The sequence below is a fragment of the Pan paniscus genome, chromosome 8 (assembly GCF_029289425.2).
Source record: "Pan paniscus chromosome 8, NHGRI_mPanPan1-v2.0_pri, whole genome shotgun sequence".
NCBI classification, from domain to species: Eukaryota; Metazoa; Chordata; class Mammalia; order Primates; family Hominidae; genus Pan; species Pan paniscus.
In genome coordinates, this window is record NC_073257.2 from 134473625 (window position 1) to 134489127 (window position 15503).

At 50.4% G+C, this 15503-nt stretch overlaps 1 protein-coding gene across 1 annotated transcript in view; it reads left to right on the forward strand.

Moving 5' to 3' along the window:
• The window catches only part of DMBT1 (deleted in malignant brain tumors 1), a 70885-nt gene extending 57444 nt beyond the window's left edge, over window positions 1-13441 (forward strand). The window contains exons 40-48 of the mRNA XM_063607536.1: window positions 129-331; window positions 802-1122; window positions 1696-1716; window positions 2701-2730; window positions 3031-3181; window positions 5713-5921; window positions 6850-7034; window positions 9772-10160; window positions 12830-13441. Of these exons, the coding sequence (XP_063463606.1) occupies window positions 129-331; window positions 802-1122; window positions 1696-1716; window positions 2701-2730; window positions 3031-3181; window positions 5713-5921; window positions 6850-7034; window positions 9772-10160; window positions 12830-13106 (1786 nt within the window). The 3' untranslated portion in view covers window positions 13107-13441. The remainder of the gene's footprint in view (window positions 1-128; window positions 332-801; window positions 1123-1695; window positions 1717-2700; window positions 2731-3030; window positions 3182-5712; window positions 5922-6849; window positions 7035-9771; window positions 10161-12829) is intronic.
• Window positions 13442-15503: the final 2062 nt, after the last annotated feature.

Below are 15503 nucleotides of genomic sequence, written 5' to 3' on the forward strand. Positions count from 1 at the left end.
ACTTAATTGAGGAAGAGCTAGAAGAAAAATCTGTATTCAATGGCATCCCTCGTAAAGTGCAAACTATTTATAAAATGGAGGGGCAATAGGAATTTCAATGTTGACTTGAATACATTTTCTCCATACAGGTTGGAGGCACACCATAACTGCAGTTTTGATTATGTTGAAATCTTTGATGGATCATTGAATAGCAGTCTCCTGCTGGGGAAAATCTGTAACGATACCAGGCAAATATTTACATCTTCTTACAACCGAATGACCATTCACTTTCGAAGTGACATCAGTTTCCAAAACACTGGCTTTTTGGCTTGGTATAACTCCTTCCCAAGCGGTAAGTGCACACTAGACCATGCCTATGAGGCTTGGTGGATTTACCCAGCTGCCTCTTTGGAGGCACCATGTTTCCCCAAGGAAATCAAAGAAGGGCCTCAGCGATGCACGGCCCATTCTCTTTCTCTTGGCACTGACTGTGTGGGCAGGCCCTTGGGAAGGCAGCAAAGGGTGCAGACTGGGGGTCACACCTGGCCTTGGGTCTGCCACCAACTCTCCGGGGGACCTGGTGACTCTCCTTCAGAGCCACCCCTCTCCGTCTGGAGGTGAGGGGATCTGAGCTTGGCGATGTCTAGAGCCTCTTTCAGCTCTGCATGGAGCAGTCCAGTACCTCCACCCCAGCTTTTCCACATTTCTATTTGGCGACTTTGGAGGTGGGAAAAGGCCTGTGGGATGCTTGGCCTTTGAGGTTTGTTGTGGGACATTTGTTGTGGGACATGGCCATGATCTCTCAGTTAATGTGTCTTTCAGATGCCACCTTGAGGTTGGTCAATTTAAATTCATCCTATGGTCTATGTGCCGGGCGTGTAGAAATTTACCATGGTGGCACCTGGGGGACAGTTTGTGATGACTCCTGGACCATTCAGGAAGCTGAGGTGGTCTGCAGACAGCTAGGGTGTGGACGTGCAGTTTCAGCCCTTGGAAATGCGTATTTTGGCTCTGGCTCTGGCCCCATCACCCTGGACGATGTAGAGTGCTCAGGGACGGAATCCACTCTCTGGCAGTGCCGGAACCGAGGCTGGTTCTCCCACAACTGTAATCACCGTGAAGATGCTGGTGTCATCTGCTCAGGTATGGCCCAATGCCATGGAAGGCCCATTTCACCTGTAACTTGCTATAAAGCGAGAGCTTAAGGCCAGTGGCTGATGGTGTCTGTGGCCCAGGCAGGAGCTGGTCATTGTGTCCTCGTGGCCTGCGCACTCCAGAAGAGCGTGCAGGGGGCTGCTTTATCTTTGGCCAGTTTCTGGACCCAGGGCCATTATGCTGAACACTCATCTGACTAAAGGACCTCCAGCAATAATTTTACTTCTTTATGCTTCAGTTTCCTTGACTGTTGAGTCGGGGTGGCTATGATAGTACTTGCTACTGGTGACAATTGGTATGGTTTTAGAACAATCATGGTCAAGGAGAGAGTGATGGGTGTTATGACCTCAGCTGTAATCCTGATGACCACAAGTATGACGGGACTTAGGGAGCATCTGGGGAAGCTGGGAAGGCTTCTCAATAGCAATTGCTGGGTGGACCTGGGGACCCTCGCCGAGGGGGGTCAGGTTATGGGCCATGTAAGTGTATCTCTGCCTCATTCCGGCCCCTCCTCCAAGCCACATGTCTGTGACCTATGCTTTTTTTCTATTCCTTTTTCAGGAAACCAGCTATCAACACCTGGTAAGTACCCCCGATTCCCATTCCACTTCCCTGGTCTCCAGGTCTCTCCATTACTGCTGCCTAGACTGTGCAGGGCATGTTGCTCACTCTCCAAGGAGTTCATCTGAGGTACCATCCTCTACAGCCCCTGTCCCCTCCCCTGCCGGCCACCAGGATAGTGTGCCCCTCTCTGTGCTTCAGTGGCCTGACCCACCTAAGATTAGGATCTCCAGTCAGTCCCGAGGCGAGGCCCGCCACCTGTCAGATTTGACTGTCCTCACAGACACCAGACCCTGACCAGTGTTGGCCAAATGGGGCCCACTGCATCGCAGAGCTCCTCCCTGCCTGCCCCTGAGCTGCTCTGAGTGTTCCCAGCATGGCCCTGGCACCTCTCCAACACCCCCCACCGCCCCGCCCCCTGCTTGCTTTGTCATCCCCTCCTGGCCTCCCATAGCAGCAGCTTCAGGCCTGTCCCCTCCCATCCATTCTCCACTGTGCAGCCCCTTCAAGTGATTCCTCAGGGTCTTCTGGTGGTGACTCCCCTCCTCAGCACAGCATGACTGCCAGGGCTCCCCATGATCTGCTCCCTATGCTTGGTGCCCTCTCCCCATCCTCTGCTGCTCCATCTACACGGAGGTCCCCAAATCTATTCCACCCAGGTGCAGTTGCACCTGCTGTTCCTCTGCCTGGGACACCCCGTTTCTACCTCTTTGCCTGCCCCCTAATTACTGCCCTTTTTTCCCCACTCCATCTGGGGCAGGGGCCAGACTCCCAGGCTCCTCTCCTTCCCCAGGCTTTGCTCAATCTCATCCTTTTCCCAGTGTGCTGGGATTCGCTCTCCTCCAGACCTCCCCAAGGGCAAGTGAGCTCCCCAAGGGCAAGGCCTGTGTCCAGCTCCTCCCTGTGGACTCGGGCTTGGCACAGCATCTGCACAGCTCATGAGCAGTTGACAGCTGTGTCAGGGATGCCAGAAAACTGATCCTGATCTTTTCTTTTTGTCAACAGCTCCTTTTCTCAACATCACCCGTCCAAACAGTAAGTTCTGAGCTCCCTGACAAGTCTGTGGCAGAGTGGCCTGGAAATTCCCCTTCCCATTTCCTCAGTGACAATGGGGCTGGGGAGGAGATGGCTTCCCCCAAAGTGGTCTCCCTGCAAGAGTGCCCTGCCAGCCCTCAGTGGACGGTCCAGATCTAGGCCACCTCTTGCTCTTACTTGGTTTCTGTCTTGGGAATTATTTTTTAAAATTTTAAAGTAATTTAAATTTAAAGTAGTCCGCAGGTAGACTGTGCAGTGTGCTCTGGGGGTCACCGACATTCCCGCTTTTTGTCCTGACAGCAGATTATTCCTGCGGAGGCTTCCTATCCCAACCATCAGGGGGCTTTTCCAGCCCATTCTATCCGGGAAACTATCCAAACAATGCCAAGTGTGTGTGGGACATTGAGGTGCAAAACAACTACCGTGTGACTGTGATCTTCAGAGATGTCCAGTAAGTGTGCGCCCAGAAGAATGCCTTGGGGCCCCACAGACCTTTCAAGAGGGAATAAATGGTGCTTAGAACGTCAGGAGAGAAGTTTGCTGAGAGATATTTTTGACCTAGCCCAGAGGCATCCTGTGGAGAGTTGGGGAGGGGGCACGAGAGCCTTGGAGTGGACAAAAGCTCTGGTTTCAAGTCCTAGGTCTGCCACCAATTTGCTGTGTGACCACAGGAAGTCACTCAACTTTCCTGAGCCTCAGTCAAAAGAGGGGAATAAAATACCTGCTTTCCTCACCTCACTGGTTACTGGGAAGGTCACGAGAAACAGAGAGGAGAGAGAGGGAGAGAGATGTGAAAATATTTACAAAATGTTGTCCAGTGGAAAAGATGGTTGTTAAGTAGTAATGATAGACTTAGGGGCAATAATAGCACTAATAATCCTATTAACAACCACACTGGCCAGGTATGCTGCCTCAGGGTTGTAATCCCAACACTTTGGGAGGCCGAGGCAGGAGGATCACCTGAATGCAGGAGTTCAAGACCAGCCTGAGCAATATAGGGAGACTCCCCATCTCTACAAAAAAGTACAAAAATTAGCTGGGTGTGGTGGCCTGCACCTGTAGTCCCAGCTACTCAGGAGGCTGAGGTGGGAGAATCACCAGAGCCCTGGGAGTTGAAGGTTGTGGGGAACTATGATAGCGCCAGTGCACTCCAGCTTGTGGAACAAAACGAGACCCTGTCTCAGGAAAACAAAACAAAACAAAAAGAACAATTGTATCTGTTTTGTGGAACCCTTTTTCTCCACCCATTCCTTTCTTCATGTGAATTCCCCAGGGGTCGGGCAGAGATGGAGGAATTGCTGCTCCAGAGGGTAGGGTATCTGCTCTGCATCCAATCATAAGTAGAAATCATCGTTTTAAGCAGAGAGGACATTACTAAAAGCACTTTTCTTTCTTTCTTTCTTTCTTTCTTTCTTTCTTTCTTTCTTTCTTTCTTTCTCTCTCTCTCTCTTCTCTCTCTCTCTCTCTTTCTCTCTTTCTCTCTCTTTCTTTCTCTCTTTTTTTTTCCGGACATGGAGTCTCGCTCTGTCACCCAGGCTGGAGTGTAGTGGCACGGTCTCGGCTCACTGCAACCTCTGCCTCCCGGGTTCAAGCGATTCTCCTGCCTCAGCCTTTCAAGTAGCTGGGCTTACAGGCACATGCCACAATGCCTGGCTAATTTTTGTATTTTTATTAGAGACGGGGTTTCACCATATTGGCCAGGCTGGTCTTCAACTCCTGGCCTCAGGTTATCCTCCCACCTCGGCCTCCCAAAGTGCTGGGATTACAGGTGTGAGCCACCATGCCTGATGTCAAAAGTACATTAATATATGATTTATCCAAGGAGGCGGGTGGCCCAGCTGACTGTGAAGAGGCACCAGTGTTTTCTAGTGTCCTGAACAAGGGGCTACACTAATTTCTTCTCTAACAGCCACTGTTGAACAAAATAGTTTTCCCTGTTGATTTCTGTTTGCAGTGGGCTTTGGAGTCTCTGCTTTAGCGATTCATTTGGGATTTTGCAAAAGATACATCATTTTATTCTCTTTGTCATTACAATACAAAGATTGCACTTAAAGCTGATGCAGTCCTATGGGAAAAGGTTGACCATGACTGGTTCTTTAACCAGCATCTTGATAGCAATGACCATCACCATTTGTGACATTTTACAAAGCCCTTTTCTGTATGTTGTTTTATTTGAGCTTCACCATAGCCCTCTTCAGCGTGCATGGATCAGATTACTTTGCCTTTGTAAATAGGAAAAGCTTTAGAGAGATTATTTGACTTGCCCAATATTTATTTATTCAATTATTTATTTCTCTCACTATGAATTCACGCATATTGATTTTATTCTGTGGGGGCACTAGGGACTTTTCGATGGAAGAAAAATGGTCTAAATCAGGATGCGAGCCCTTCCTTTCCTGATGTAAAGGGCTGACAGGTGAGGGGCTGTAGATTTCATATGTGTGATCGCAAAGGGCAGGACTAAGACCCAGGCATGGAGGTTGAGGGAAGATGAGACTCTTGATTTAAGGAGACCTATGACTTTCTTTTTTTTCAATTTTTATTTTTCTTTTTATTTTTTGAGACCGGGCCTCACTCTGTCACCCAAACTGGAGTGCAGTGGCACGATCTCGGCTCACTGCAACCTCTGCCTCCTTGGTTCAAGTGATTTTCCTGCCTCAGCCTCCTGAGTAGCCTCGCTCACCCTACAGGCTTGTGCCACCACGCCCGGCTAATTTTTGTATTTTTAGTAGAGACAGGGTTTCACCACATTGGCCAGGCTGGTCTCGAACTTATGACCTCAGATGATCCACCTGCCTTGGTCTCCCAAAGTGCTGGGATTATAAGTGTGAGCTACTGCGCCCAGCCAAGGAGACCTATGGCTTTCATCGATGAACTTTGTCAGAGTTTCTGGCACAGAGGTGTGACCCCACCCTGAGATCTGACCCCCTGCGTCAAATTCTGGGAGGAAATGAAGCCAAATGGTGTGTCCTCTCTCTGCAGGCTTGAAGGTGGCTGCAACTATGATTATATTGAAGTTTTCGATGGCCCCTACCGCAATTCCCCTCTCATTGCTCGAGTTTGTGATGGGGCCAGAGGCTCCTTCACTTCTTCCTCCAACTTCATGTCCATTCGCTTCATCAGTGACCACAGCATCACAAGGAGAGGGTTCCGGGCTGAGTACTACTCCAGTCCCTCCAATGACAGCACCAGTAAGTCCCCTTGTGGAAATGCTCTGTTGGGACTGGGGACATCCTGAGAGCATCTGTGGCTCAACTGTCCTGTCGCTGTGAAACAAGAAATGAAGGAACCCTTTCAGGTCACCAGGGCTTGATTTTCAGCTGAAAGGGACCAGGAGCAGTGGGACTTGGGACTCTGGCTGCCCAGAAATAAAGTCAGGGCTAGAACTGGCTGATGGGTGATGATTGGTCTTACTGTGGTCAGCAGAGACTAAGTAGAGGGTCCCAGATGATGCTCTTAGCGGAGAGTGATGAGTCAGTGCCAAAGGCAGAGGTGACCTCTTGGCTTGAAACCTTGTGACCTTCTCAGAGTGTGGGACACTGTGGCCATGGCCTGAGACCTAACACATTTGGTTTCTATCTGAAGACGGACTGAGCTGGGTGGCTGGAAGTGGCTGAGATAAGGTCACTCAGATACTTCCAGCAGAGCCTGTATGGCCATGATTTGAGTTGCTGTATGGACTGATATGTAGATTGGCCAAGGGCCAGGCAAGGTGACATCCAGGGTCTCTTATGCAGTCAGAATTAAAGACTGACTTGCTTCATGGCTAAACGACCTTGTTTCATGACATTCCCACAATTTGATCATACAGTTACTTTACTTTATAGATAAATGGTAACTTGGCCAAACATACCACTTATTTAAAAATCCTGCCTCCAATTCTCCATCAGAGAAATCCTGAGTCCACGTGCTCTCCTTGGGCTTTCATAAGGATGGGGCTGACTTGACCCTTGGGTCCTTGGGGGATTGCAGTGAGGTCTATGCCCACATCCTAAGTGCTGACCCTCCCTGTCAGCCACCCTGGTCTGTGCACTTTTTAAGTGGAAACAGCCTCTGGCCCCGTAGGACTTGTGGAGTCTGGGGCAGTGACTGAGTGCCTTATCTGTCCTTGTCTATCAGACCTGCTCTGTCTGCCAAATCACATGCAAGCCAGTGTGAGCAGGAGCTATCTCCAATCCTTGGGCTTTTCTGCCAGTGACCTTGTCATTTCCACCTGGAATGGATACTACGAGTGTCGGCCCCAGATAACGCCGAACCTGGTGATATTCACAATTCCCTACTCAGGCTGCGGCACCTTCAAGCAGGTAAGCCTGGGGCTTCCCATTCCATTTCCCAGTGCACAAGCTTTCTTAGAGCGGTATGTCCTGTGCTTCTTGAATTCTGGGGATGAAGAAATTATGATTTTGGCATAATCAGGACATAATTGGAATAAAGGAAGATAAAAAACCTTTGGTGCTATGATATGGCTGCAGCTACTTCCAAATAGGAAGAAGGAAGCTGAGCAGGCAGAGTATCTCCAGCTGTGTCCAGCAGAGAGGGCTTCTGGCAGACCGCCACTCCCATCAGCAATAACAACAGCAGCTCCTGGAGCAGCTCCAGATTTTGCAGGGCCTGAAGCTTATACAGTTAGGGTTGGGGGTGAGGGGCAGGTGTTGAGATGGGCAGGGGCCTCATTAAGTCAAAGAATGCAATATCTATGAACTTTTATAAACTTTGCAAAAACGTATGGCTGTGCAAACACATTGCTAGGCCTTGGAGGAGGCCTGCATATTGCAGTAGGCGGGGAAGAGGGGGCCCAAAAGCTTCAGCTTCATTAGCTCCACAGTCAGCTGGCCTCTGCAGCTACCATTTGTTGAGCTATCACCATCTAAGATGGCCCCCTGCATCCAATTTTGGGTGAAAGTGAAGCCAATATGGTGTGTCCCTTCTCTACAGGCTTGAAGGTGGCTGCAACTATGATTATACTGAAGTTTTCAACAGCCCCTACCACAGATTTCTGTGGTTTGCCTGGGACTTTGCAGATTTTAGCATAGAAAGTCCCACGTTCCAGGAAACCCCTCACTCCCAGGCAAATGAGGACAGTTAGTCACCCTACAAGTGGCAGATGCTGTGATTGGTCCTTGTCATACTCCCCCAGTGAAGGCCTGGCCTTAATTGTGTTGGGTTCTGGCTTGCTGTGAGTTTGGTCAGTGGAAGTCAGTCCACTGAAGGTGACCACTGTTCCTATGCCAAGTGCGCAGCCTGGAGACTGCCTGAGCGGCCCCGCTGAGGGCCCTTCACACCCATTCACACCCGTTCACACCCATTCACACTCGTTCACACCCATTCACACCCGTTTGGAGCAGCCAGACAACTCTGTCAGCCCTGTTTCTTCTAACTTGGCTGATCATGCACAGCACACGCCACATTCTTATTCCTCCACTCATTTATTTATTTTTATTTTATTTTAATTTTTTAATGACAGGTTCTCATTCTGTTGCCCAGGCTGGATGCCCAGGCAGGGGTGCATCATAGCTCACAGCAGACTTGAACTCCTGGGCTTAAGCGATCTTCCAGCCTCAGCCTCCAGAGTAGCTGGGACTATAGGCATGCACCACCACACCCAGCTAATTAAAAAAATTTTTTTTGTAGAGGTGGGATCTTGCTATGTGTCCCAGGCTGATCTCGAACTCCTGAGCTCAAGTGATCCTCCTGCCTTGGCCTCCCAAATGCTGGGATTACGGGCATGAACCACTGCTCCTGGCCTCCTCTATTTCTTTAAATAACCATATTGCCTATCACACTGAGTGCCTCAGGGGCAGGGCCAATGTTTTGTTCATCTTTGCAACCCCCAGTGCCCCTGGTCCTGAGCCTAAGAGTTGATATAGTATTATTAACAGCTCGTACAGATATCAGACACTGAACTAAGTGTGCTATATATCTTTTAAAATTCTCAGGACAACTTTATTCCCACTTAATTATGAGGCAACGGAGGCTTGCAGAAGGTAAGCCACTTGCCCAGAACCATATGGCCATGAGCTGCGGGTCTAAGACACAGAAGTAGGGCTGTGCCATCCATGGCTGGAGCTTCCTACAGCTCCACCAGGCTGGCCTGCGATAGTGAATTTTTATCTAAAATTAGAACTGCTTCTTCTGACCAAGAAATAAATCTGCACTCCATGTTCATTATTTGGAGTGGATTCAGAATTTACCTCCATCGTAGGCACCACAGGCAAATGTGACATCCATGCAAATGATCATGTTAATGTACAGGGTTCAATGGAAAGCACTTGAGAGCATCTTTGAAAGAGTAAGAAGGGTCATACTGTCATGTGCGCCCGTGTGAAAAGACCACCAAACAAGCTTTGTGTGAGCAACAAAGCTTTTTAATTACCTGGGTGCAGGTGGGCTGAGTCCAAAAAGAGAGTCAGCGAAGAGAGATAGGGGTGGGGCCGTTTTATAGGATTTGGGTAGGTAGTGGAAAATTACAGTCAAAGGGAGTTGTTCTCCGGCGGGCAGGGGCGGGGGTCACAAGGTGCTCAGTGGGGGAGCTTCTGAGCCAGGAGAAGGAATTTCACAAGGTAACGTCATCAGTTAAGGCAGGAACCAGCCGTTTTTACTTGTTTTGTGATTCTTCAGTTACTTCAGGCCATCTGGATGTATATGTGCAGGCTTGGGCTCAGAGGCCTGACAAAAGGGTTTATTGCGGTCGTATGGTTTAAGTCATACGGTTTATTGTGACAACTGTTGGCACTGAAATATAAAGCAAAAAAAATTTTTTAAGACAGTTTAAAGTCAGAAAATGTACGCTAAGAGCAGGTGGACAAGGTAGAACCCCTTCCTGTGGGTCTTCCCCAGACCTGGACCCAGAGTGTAAGCTCTGGCACCCTGTGCTGGCTCATAGCCAAAGGATAGGCACGTGCCATGGCCATCTCTGAGTGGTTCTGGGAGGGGTGGAAGTCTTGTTGAGTCATGTCCCTCTCATTCACACCCAAATCAGCTATGGAATTCCCTTAGCAGGTGACATGTGCCTGACTCTGCTCTCTTGCCTGCCTCTCCTAGGCAGACAATGACACCATCGACTATTCCAACTTCCTCACAGCAGCTGTCTCAGGTGGCATCATCAAGAGGAGGACAGACCTCCGTATTCACGTCAGCTGCAGAATGCTTCAGAACACCTGGGTCGACACCATGTACATTGCTAATGACACCATCCAGGTCGAGGAAGTCCAGTATGGCAATTTTGACGTGAACATTTCCTTTTATACTTCCTCATCTTTCTTGTATCCTGTGACCAGCCGCCCTTACTACGTGGACCTGAACCAGGACTTGTATGTTCAGGCTGAAATCCTCCATTCTGATGCTGTACTGACCTTGTTTGTGGACACCTGCGTGGCATCACCATACTCCAATGACTTCACGTCTTTGACTTATGATCTAATCCGGAGTGGGTAAGGAGTGTCTTTATGCGATGGCCTTAAACCTTTACTTGATAACTCAAACATGAGTAGCCCCAAAGGCTTGAAGAATGCAAATTTTGATGAACTGCAGTTCCCAGTACTTCCAGCTTAACTGGATCCCTTTCTACATGTAGTGATGTCCTGTAGCTTTTACCTTTGAGGTGCTTTTACTCTGTGTTCTGTATCACATCCCTGATTTCTCATCAGGTAGGATGACCATGTATCATCTCCAGTTAACATCTGGGGAGATGGGTGTCTGGAGAATAGAACAGCTCAGCAGTGTTCACTCAGCAGGTTAGCTGTAAACTGTGATCAGACTCCAGGTGACTGAACTCCAGCCATACGGTTAAAAAGACCTGCGTATAGTGGGAAAAGCATTGATTTGGAGCAGACCAAGGTTGAAATGCCAGCTCTGCCACGTGCCAGTTGCATGATTCTGGGCCAGTGAAAGCACCTGTATGGACCAGTTGCTCGCCTGTCAAGTGGGGATAATGACACGCACATCATAAGGCTGTTGGGAGGATGGGATGAGAGAGAGTGGATGTGGCACTGAGCACAGAGAGTGTGCGGCAGGTGGTCCACCAGGAATGTGCACTGAAGATGGCAGGAGCCCTGCTGCCCTCCTTCAGCCTGGGAATAGAAGCTCTGGGAGTCCACGGGTTCCAGTCAAGCTCAGGAGGTGCAGAGGTCAGGCCAGAGATGTCAGGCTGGGGCCAGAGGGTGTGCAGGCTGGGCTGCTCTACCATAGCCCAGCTTCCCTGGATGACCGCATGTGGGTGAAGTGGGGTTTGACTCTTCTGCACTCATGACGACACCATGATGTGCAACTCCAGCCCCCTCTGAAGTCTCTGTTGATGGGTGTGTACCACACTTCTTGGCTTACAATATAGACCTGGACACTTCAGTAGCCATTGCCTTCCAAGAGAATTTATACCAATAGGATAAAGAGTTCTACTAGGAATTAGAGGTGGGCAGATTCAATTCGACACCCTCTTGATATGCTAAACATAGCACCTCTTTCCAGGCACAGTGTGAACCTATGTCAGTTCAGTAGGCAGGTGTTGAGGCTCACCTTGTTTACAGTCTATGCAGCTTGCTCAATTCACAGCAGCCCCCTTGGTGGCTGAGAGGAGGGGAGAAAGCTTAACCAGATTCCCTTTGTACAAATAGTCATAAGGTGACTTTTGAATTTGTGTGAATTGATTGACATTAATGAAAATGAGTGGGTGACCTTAGTTCTTCCTTGCCAAAGGATTCTTTCTGGTCAAATCCTGCCATTTCTATATGACAATGCAATTTGCTGGGAAGACGGGGATGTGTGTGCAGGGGTAGATGTACCCTGGCTATACCTGGAGCACAGGGGCTTATTGGCTACACCTGGCCATCAACAAGATCATCCACCTGGAAGTCCATTAGAATGACCTGGGGCTCCAAACACACCCTGCCCAGGCCCTACCCATACATTCTCTGTTTGGCCTGGTGGGGCTTGGGCATGTTACATTTAAAAAATCTTGAGTGATTCTGAGGTGGAGTCATGGCTGTGGCTTCGCTGTGGCATTCTGGTCTGCATGGAGCCCTGAATGGCAGGGTTTTACGGCAAATGCAATGACTGCCCGGGGGCTTCTAAGTGACCCTGACCTTTTTCCCAAGTGTCCCACCTCTGAACAAGCCTCTGGCTATTTTTGCTTCCTCCTTTGCCACTAAGGGAGCTACTGTGAAAACAAAAACAAAAACAAAAAACAAAACTTGGTATTTGAGAGAATCTGGGTTGCCTATGGAGGAAGGAAGGAGGCTCTAGAAGACAGGAGGGGAGCAGATCCTGGCCAGGTTCCCAGGCTGAGCCAGACTGCCCTGGAGACCACATCCACCACCCATAAGAAATGCCCATCCTAGGCCAGTGGGCCAGTTTTCCTGGCTTTTCTCTTTGCCATGCCCTTCAAAATCCCACCAATCTATAATAACTGGGTTAGTGTGAGCTGCTTCTTCCATCTTAGGAAAATTCCTGTAAGCATATCCTTAGGTTATTTTCCCTCTGACCCCTGCTGAGAGGAGGTGCCCCAGGGAATGAGGAGGGGGTTTATATCGGTATAGGGGCTCCTGGAGTGTTCGCAGGCCAGTGTGGAACGTACAGCTGCATGGGGCTCAGGGCAGGCTGAGGAGGGTCAGGAGAGAGAGGCCCTGGGAGAGGGAGGGCCAGGGCACTGTACTCAGAGTGCAGCCGAATGAGACCTTGCCTGGCCCTGACACCAGGAGAGAGAAGGCAAGGTCATTTACTTTTCTGCCCTGTCTCTGGGTCCCGCTCCTGGGCTCCAAACTCCAGCTACTTCCCTGACTCATCTGGTTTACCTGGGTGCATGGAGCATGTGGTCATTGTGGGATTAGGCCTCAACCCACTGTGCAGTATGGGACCTGCTTGTCTATCGGGAAAGCCCTCGCAGGCTTTGCTGCCTAAGGATGGCAGTGAGGTACCGGAGCTGCCAGGATTTGTCTGCAGGCCCCTCAGTGAGTGTCTGATCCACACGTTCTGACAGAAGGAAGGTGAGGTGTGCAGGAGGCAGGGGCAGTGAGGACAGGCTGTGGAGTTCCTCACCTGGTACAACTGAGTCATGAAGGAAGAATCGGGCCTTGGTGAGAGCTAAGGGGCTACTGTTCTCTTCCAGATGCGTGAGGGATGACACCTACGGACCCTACTCCTCGCCGTCTCTTCGCATTGCCCGCTTCCGGTTCAGGGCCTTCCACTTCCTGAACCGCTTCCCCTCCGTGTACCTGCGTTGTAAAATGGTGGTGTGCAGAGCGTATGACCCCTCTTCCCGCTGCTACCGAGGCTGTGTGTTGAGGTCCAAGAGGGATGTGGGCTCCTACCAGGAAAAGGTGGACGTCGTCCTGGGTCCCATCCAGCTGCAGACCCCCCCACGCCGAGAAGAGGAGCCTCGGTAGGTGGTCGCTCTCAGACCCCACTGTCCACCGGGGCACAGACCCCTGACTCGGGGACTTGGGATGTTCCTCTTGGTGTCATATTCCAACTCAAATTGAGCCCTACATTGTGCTGCACCTGGTCATACGGAGTTGAATCAGACCAGGTTCCCGCCTCCCCCAAGGCTCATGGTCCTTGGAGGACCCGTTGCAGGGCGAGGTCAAGAGAGTTCTGACCTGGATGGCCCATAGACCTGACGTCCCAGAATCCATGCTTCTCATCTGCAAAATGAAAATGTCAATACTTACTTCTTAGCACTGTTGAGAGGTTTACATAAAGGAATTTTGGTGAAACTGCCTCAGCCTGTTCCTGGTGCAAGTCATTGAGTGCTTGGTAAATGGTAGTTTTTGTTACTCCTGTTGTTGTCACCCATGTTAACAACACCAATGATGACAGTATTCCTCACAACGATAATAACTGTAACAGCAGACGTGTTGACATCAGGGTCTAGACAGGGCCATGGGGACACCAACTGCATGGATTTGTCCTGATCGCTGGCAGGCTCTACTGGGCACAAGCTATGTCACTTTTCTTCTCCAGAACAGGGAGTGCATCTGCTGCTGTGCTGCTGTGCTGCTCTGTTGCTGTGCGGCTGTGATGCTGCGCTGCTGTGCTGCTGTGCGGTGCGGCTGTGCTGCTGTGATGCTGTGCGGCTGTGCGGCTGTGCTGCTGTGTTGCTGTTCGGCTGTGCTGCTGTGTTGCTGTGCGGCTGTGCTGCTGTGCGGCTGTGCTGCTGTGTTGCTGTGCGGCTGTGCGGCTGTGCGGCTGTGTTGCTGTGCGGCTGTGCTGCTGTGTTGCTGTGCGGCTGTGCGGCTGTGCTGCTGTGTTGCTGTGCGGCTGTGCTTCTGTGTTGTGGGCATGGACGAGGGAATGAATGTTTGCAGAGTGATGCCCAGGATTTCTGGCCCAGTCTGGGGCTAGGTCAACAGATGTGGTGGCCATGGTGTTGGGGGTGGGTGGGGCAGCAGTAGTTGTCACAAGCCCTCTCCTTGGTCAGGGCGCTGCCCATGGGGCATCTTTGACAGCTCTTTCCTCTTGATTCCTATTCAGGCCGTCTTTATGTCCACCTGATTCCAGACTCTTTCCTCACTTGTTCATTCATTCAATGCATGTTTAATGAAGGACTGTTATGCACCAGGAGGCAGATAAAGTCTTGGAGGAAAAGATGCAATTCAGAATAAGTCTCATGAATGGTGCATGCAATGGGGTCAGAGTGAGGAGCAAAGGACATCAGGGCAGGGCAAAGGTGCCTGCGGGCACAGGCTCACTTCCCTCCTCTCCCTCCTGTTACCTGCAGCTGCCGTAGTAGCTCATGTCCTGGGGGCCTCTTACCTGGGACTCTTGTAATCATTTCCCAGCTGGTCTAAAATGCCCAACTCTCTCCCCTCCCATTCATCTGGAGCCTCAGGCCAGATTTGTTCTCCCAAAGCCCAGTTCCCAGTTCCTGCTAAGAAAAACTTCCCTGACTCTCCTTGGCTGATAAACGTGAAATCTCTCTAGTCTGACAGTCAGCTGCCCATTGGGGTCTGGCCTCAGTTTCCCATTCAGCACTTCCTTCTCCAAGTTTTTTATCCTTTCCCACCAAACAGTTCTGATTGCCTTTACTATGCCCAGGGGGCCACGGCCTTTACTTGTCTTCCTCTCCTCCTCTGCCAGGCTCTGTCCTGGTGCCCTGTCTGTTATTGTGGTCTCCTCTCCTTCCCAGATGTGTTGGTGGCTGATGTGGAGGAGACAGCCAGCTCCCAGGGGAGGTATCACAGCACTGCCATCTCTGCTGGGGTCTTCCTGGCTGTGGTCCTGGCTGTGGCAGCCTTCACCCTGGGGAGGAAGGCACACAGCACCAGTGGCCGGCCTCTGAGCTCCAAGATATGAAGCCCAGAGAAGGTGTTTAGATATTGGCTCTGCCAGCCCAGGCACCCGAGAGAGGATGGAAGAAACAAGGGTGCAGAGCTTGGCGCCCAGCAGCACCTGAACTCCATTTAGCTTGGCACAGGTGTATGGTGGGGTGGGTGGAGGTGGGGTGAAGAAAGATGGGGTGGGTAGAGGTGGGGTGAAGAAAGGTGGAGCGAGGTTTTCCCCAGATCCAAAAGCTCAGTGCTGGGTCAAAATGTCAAAGGTAAACAGGTGCTAACGTCTAAAGCCTCACCTGCAACTCTAAGTCAAACATTAGTAACAGCAGAGCTTTCTCTAGGTGGAATTTCTGAGCCTTTTTTTTTTTTTTTTTTTTTTTTGAGACAGAGTCTTGCTTTGTCGCCCAGGCTTGAGTGCAGTGGCACAATCTCAACTCACTGCAACCTCTGTCTCCCGGGTTCAAGCGATTCTTCTGCCTCAGCCTCCCTAGTAGCTAGGATTACAGACAG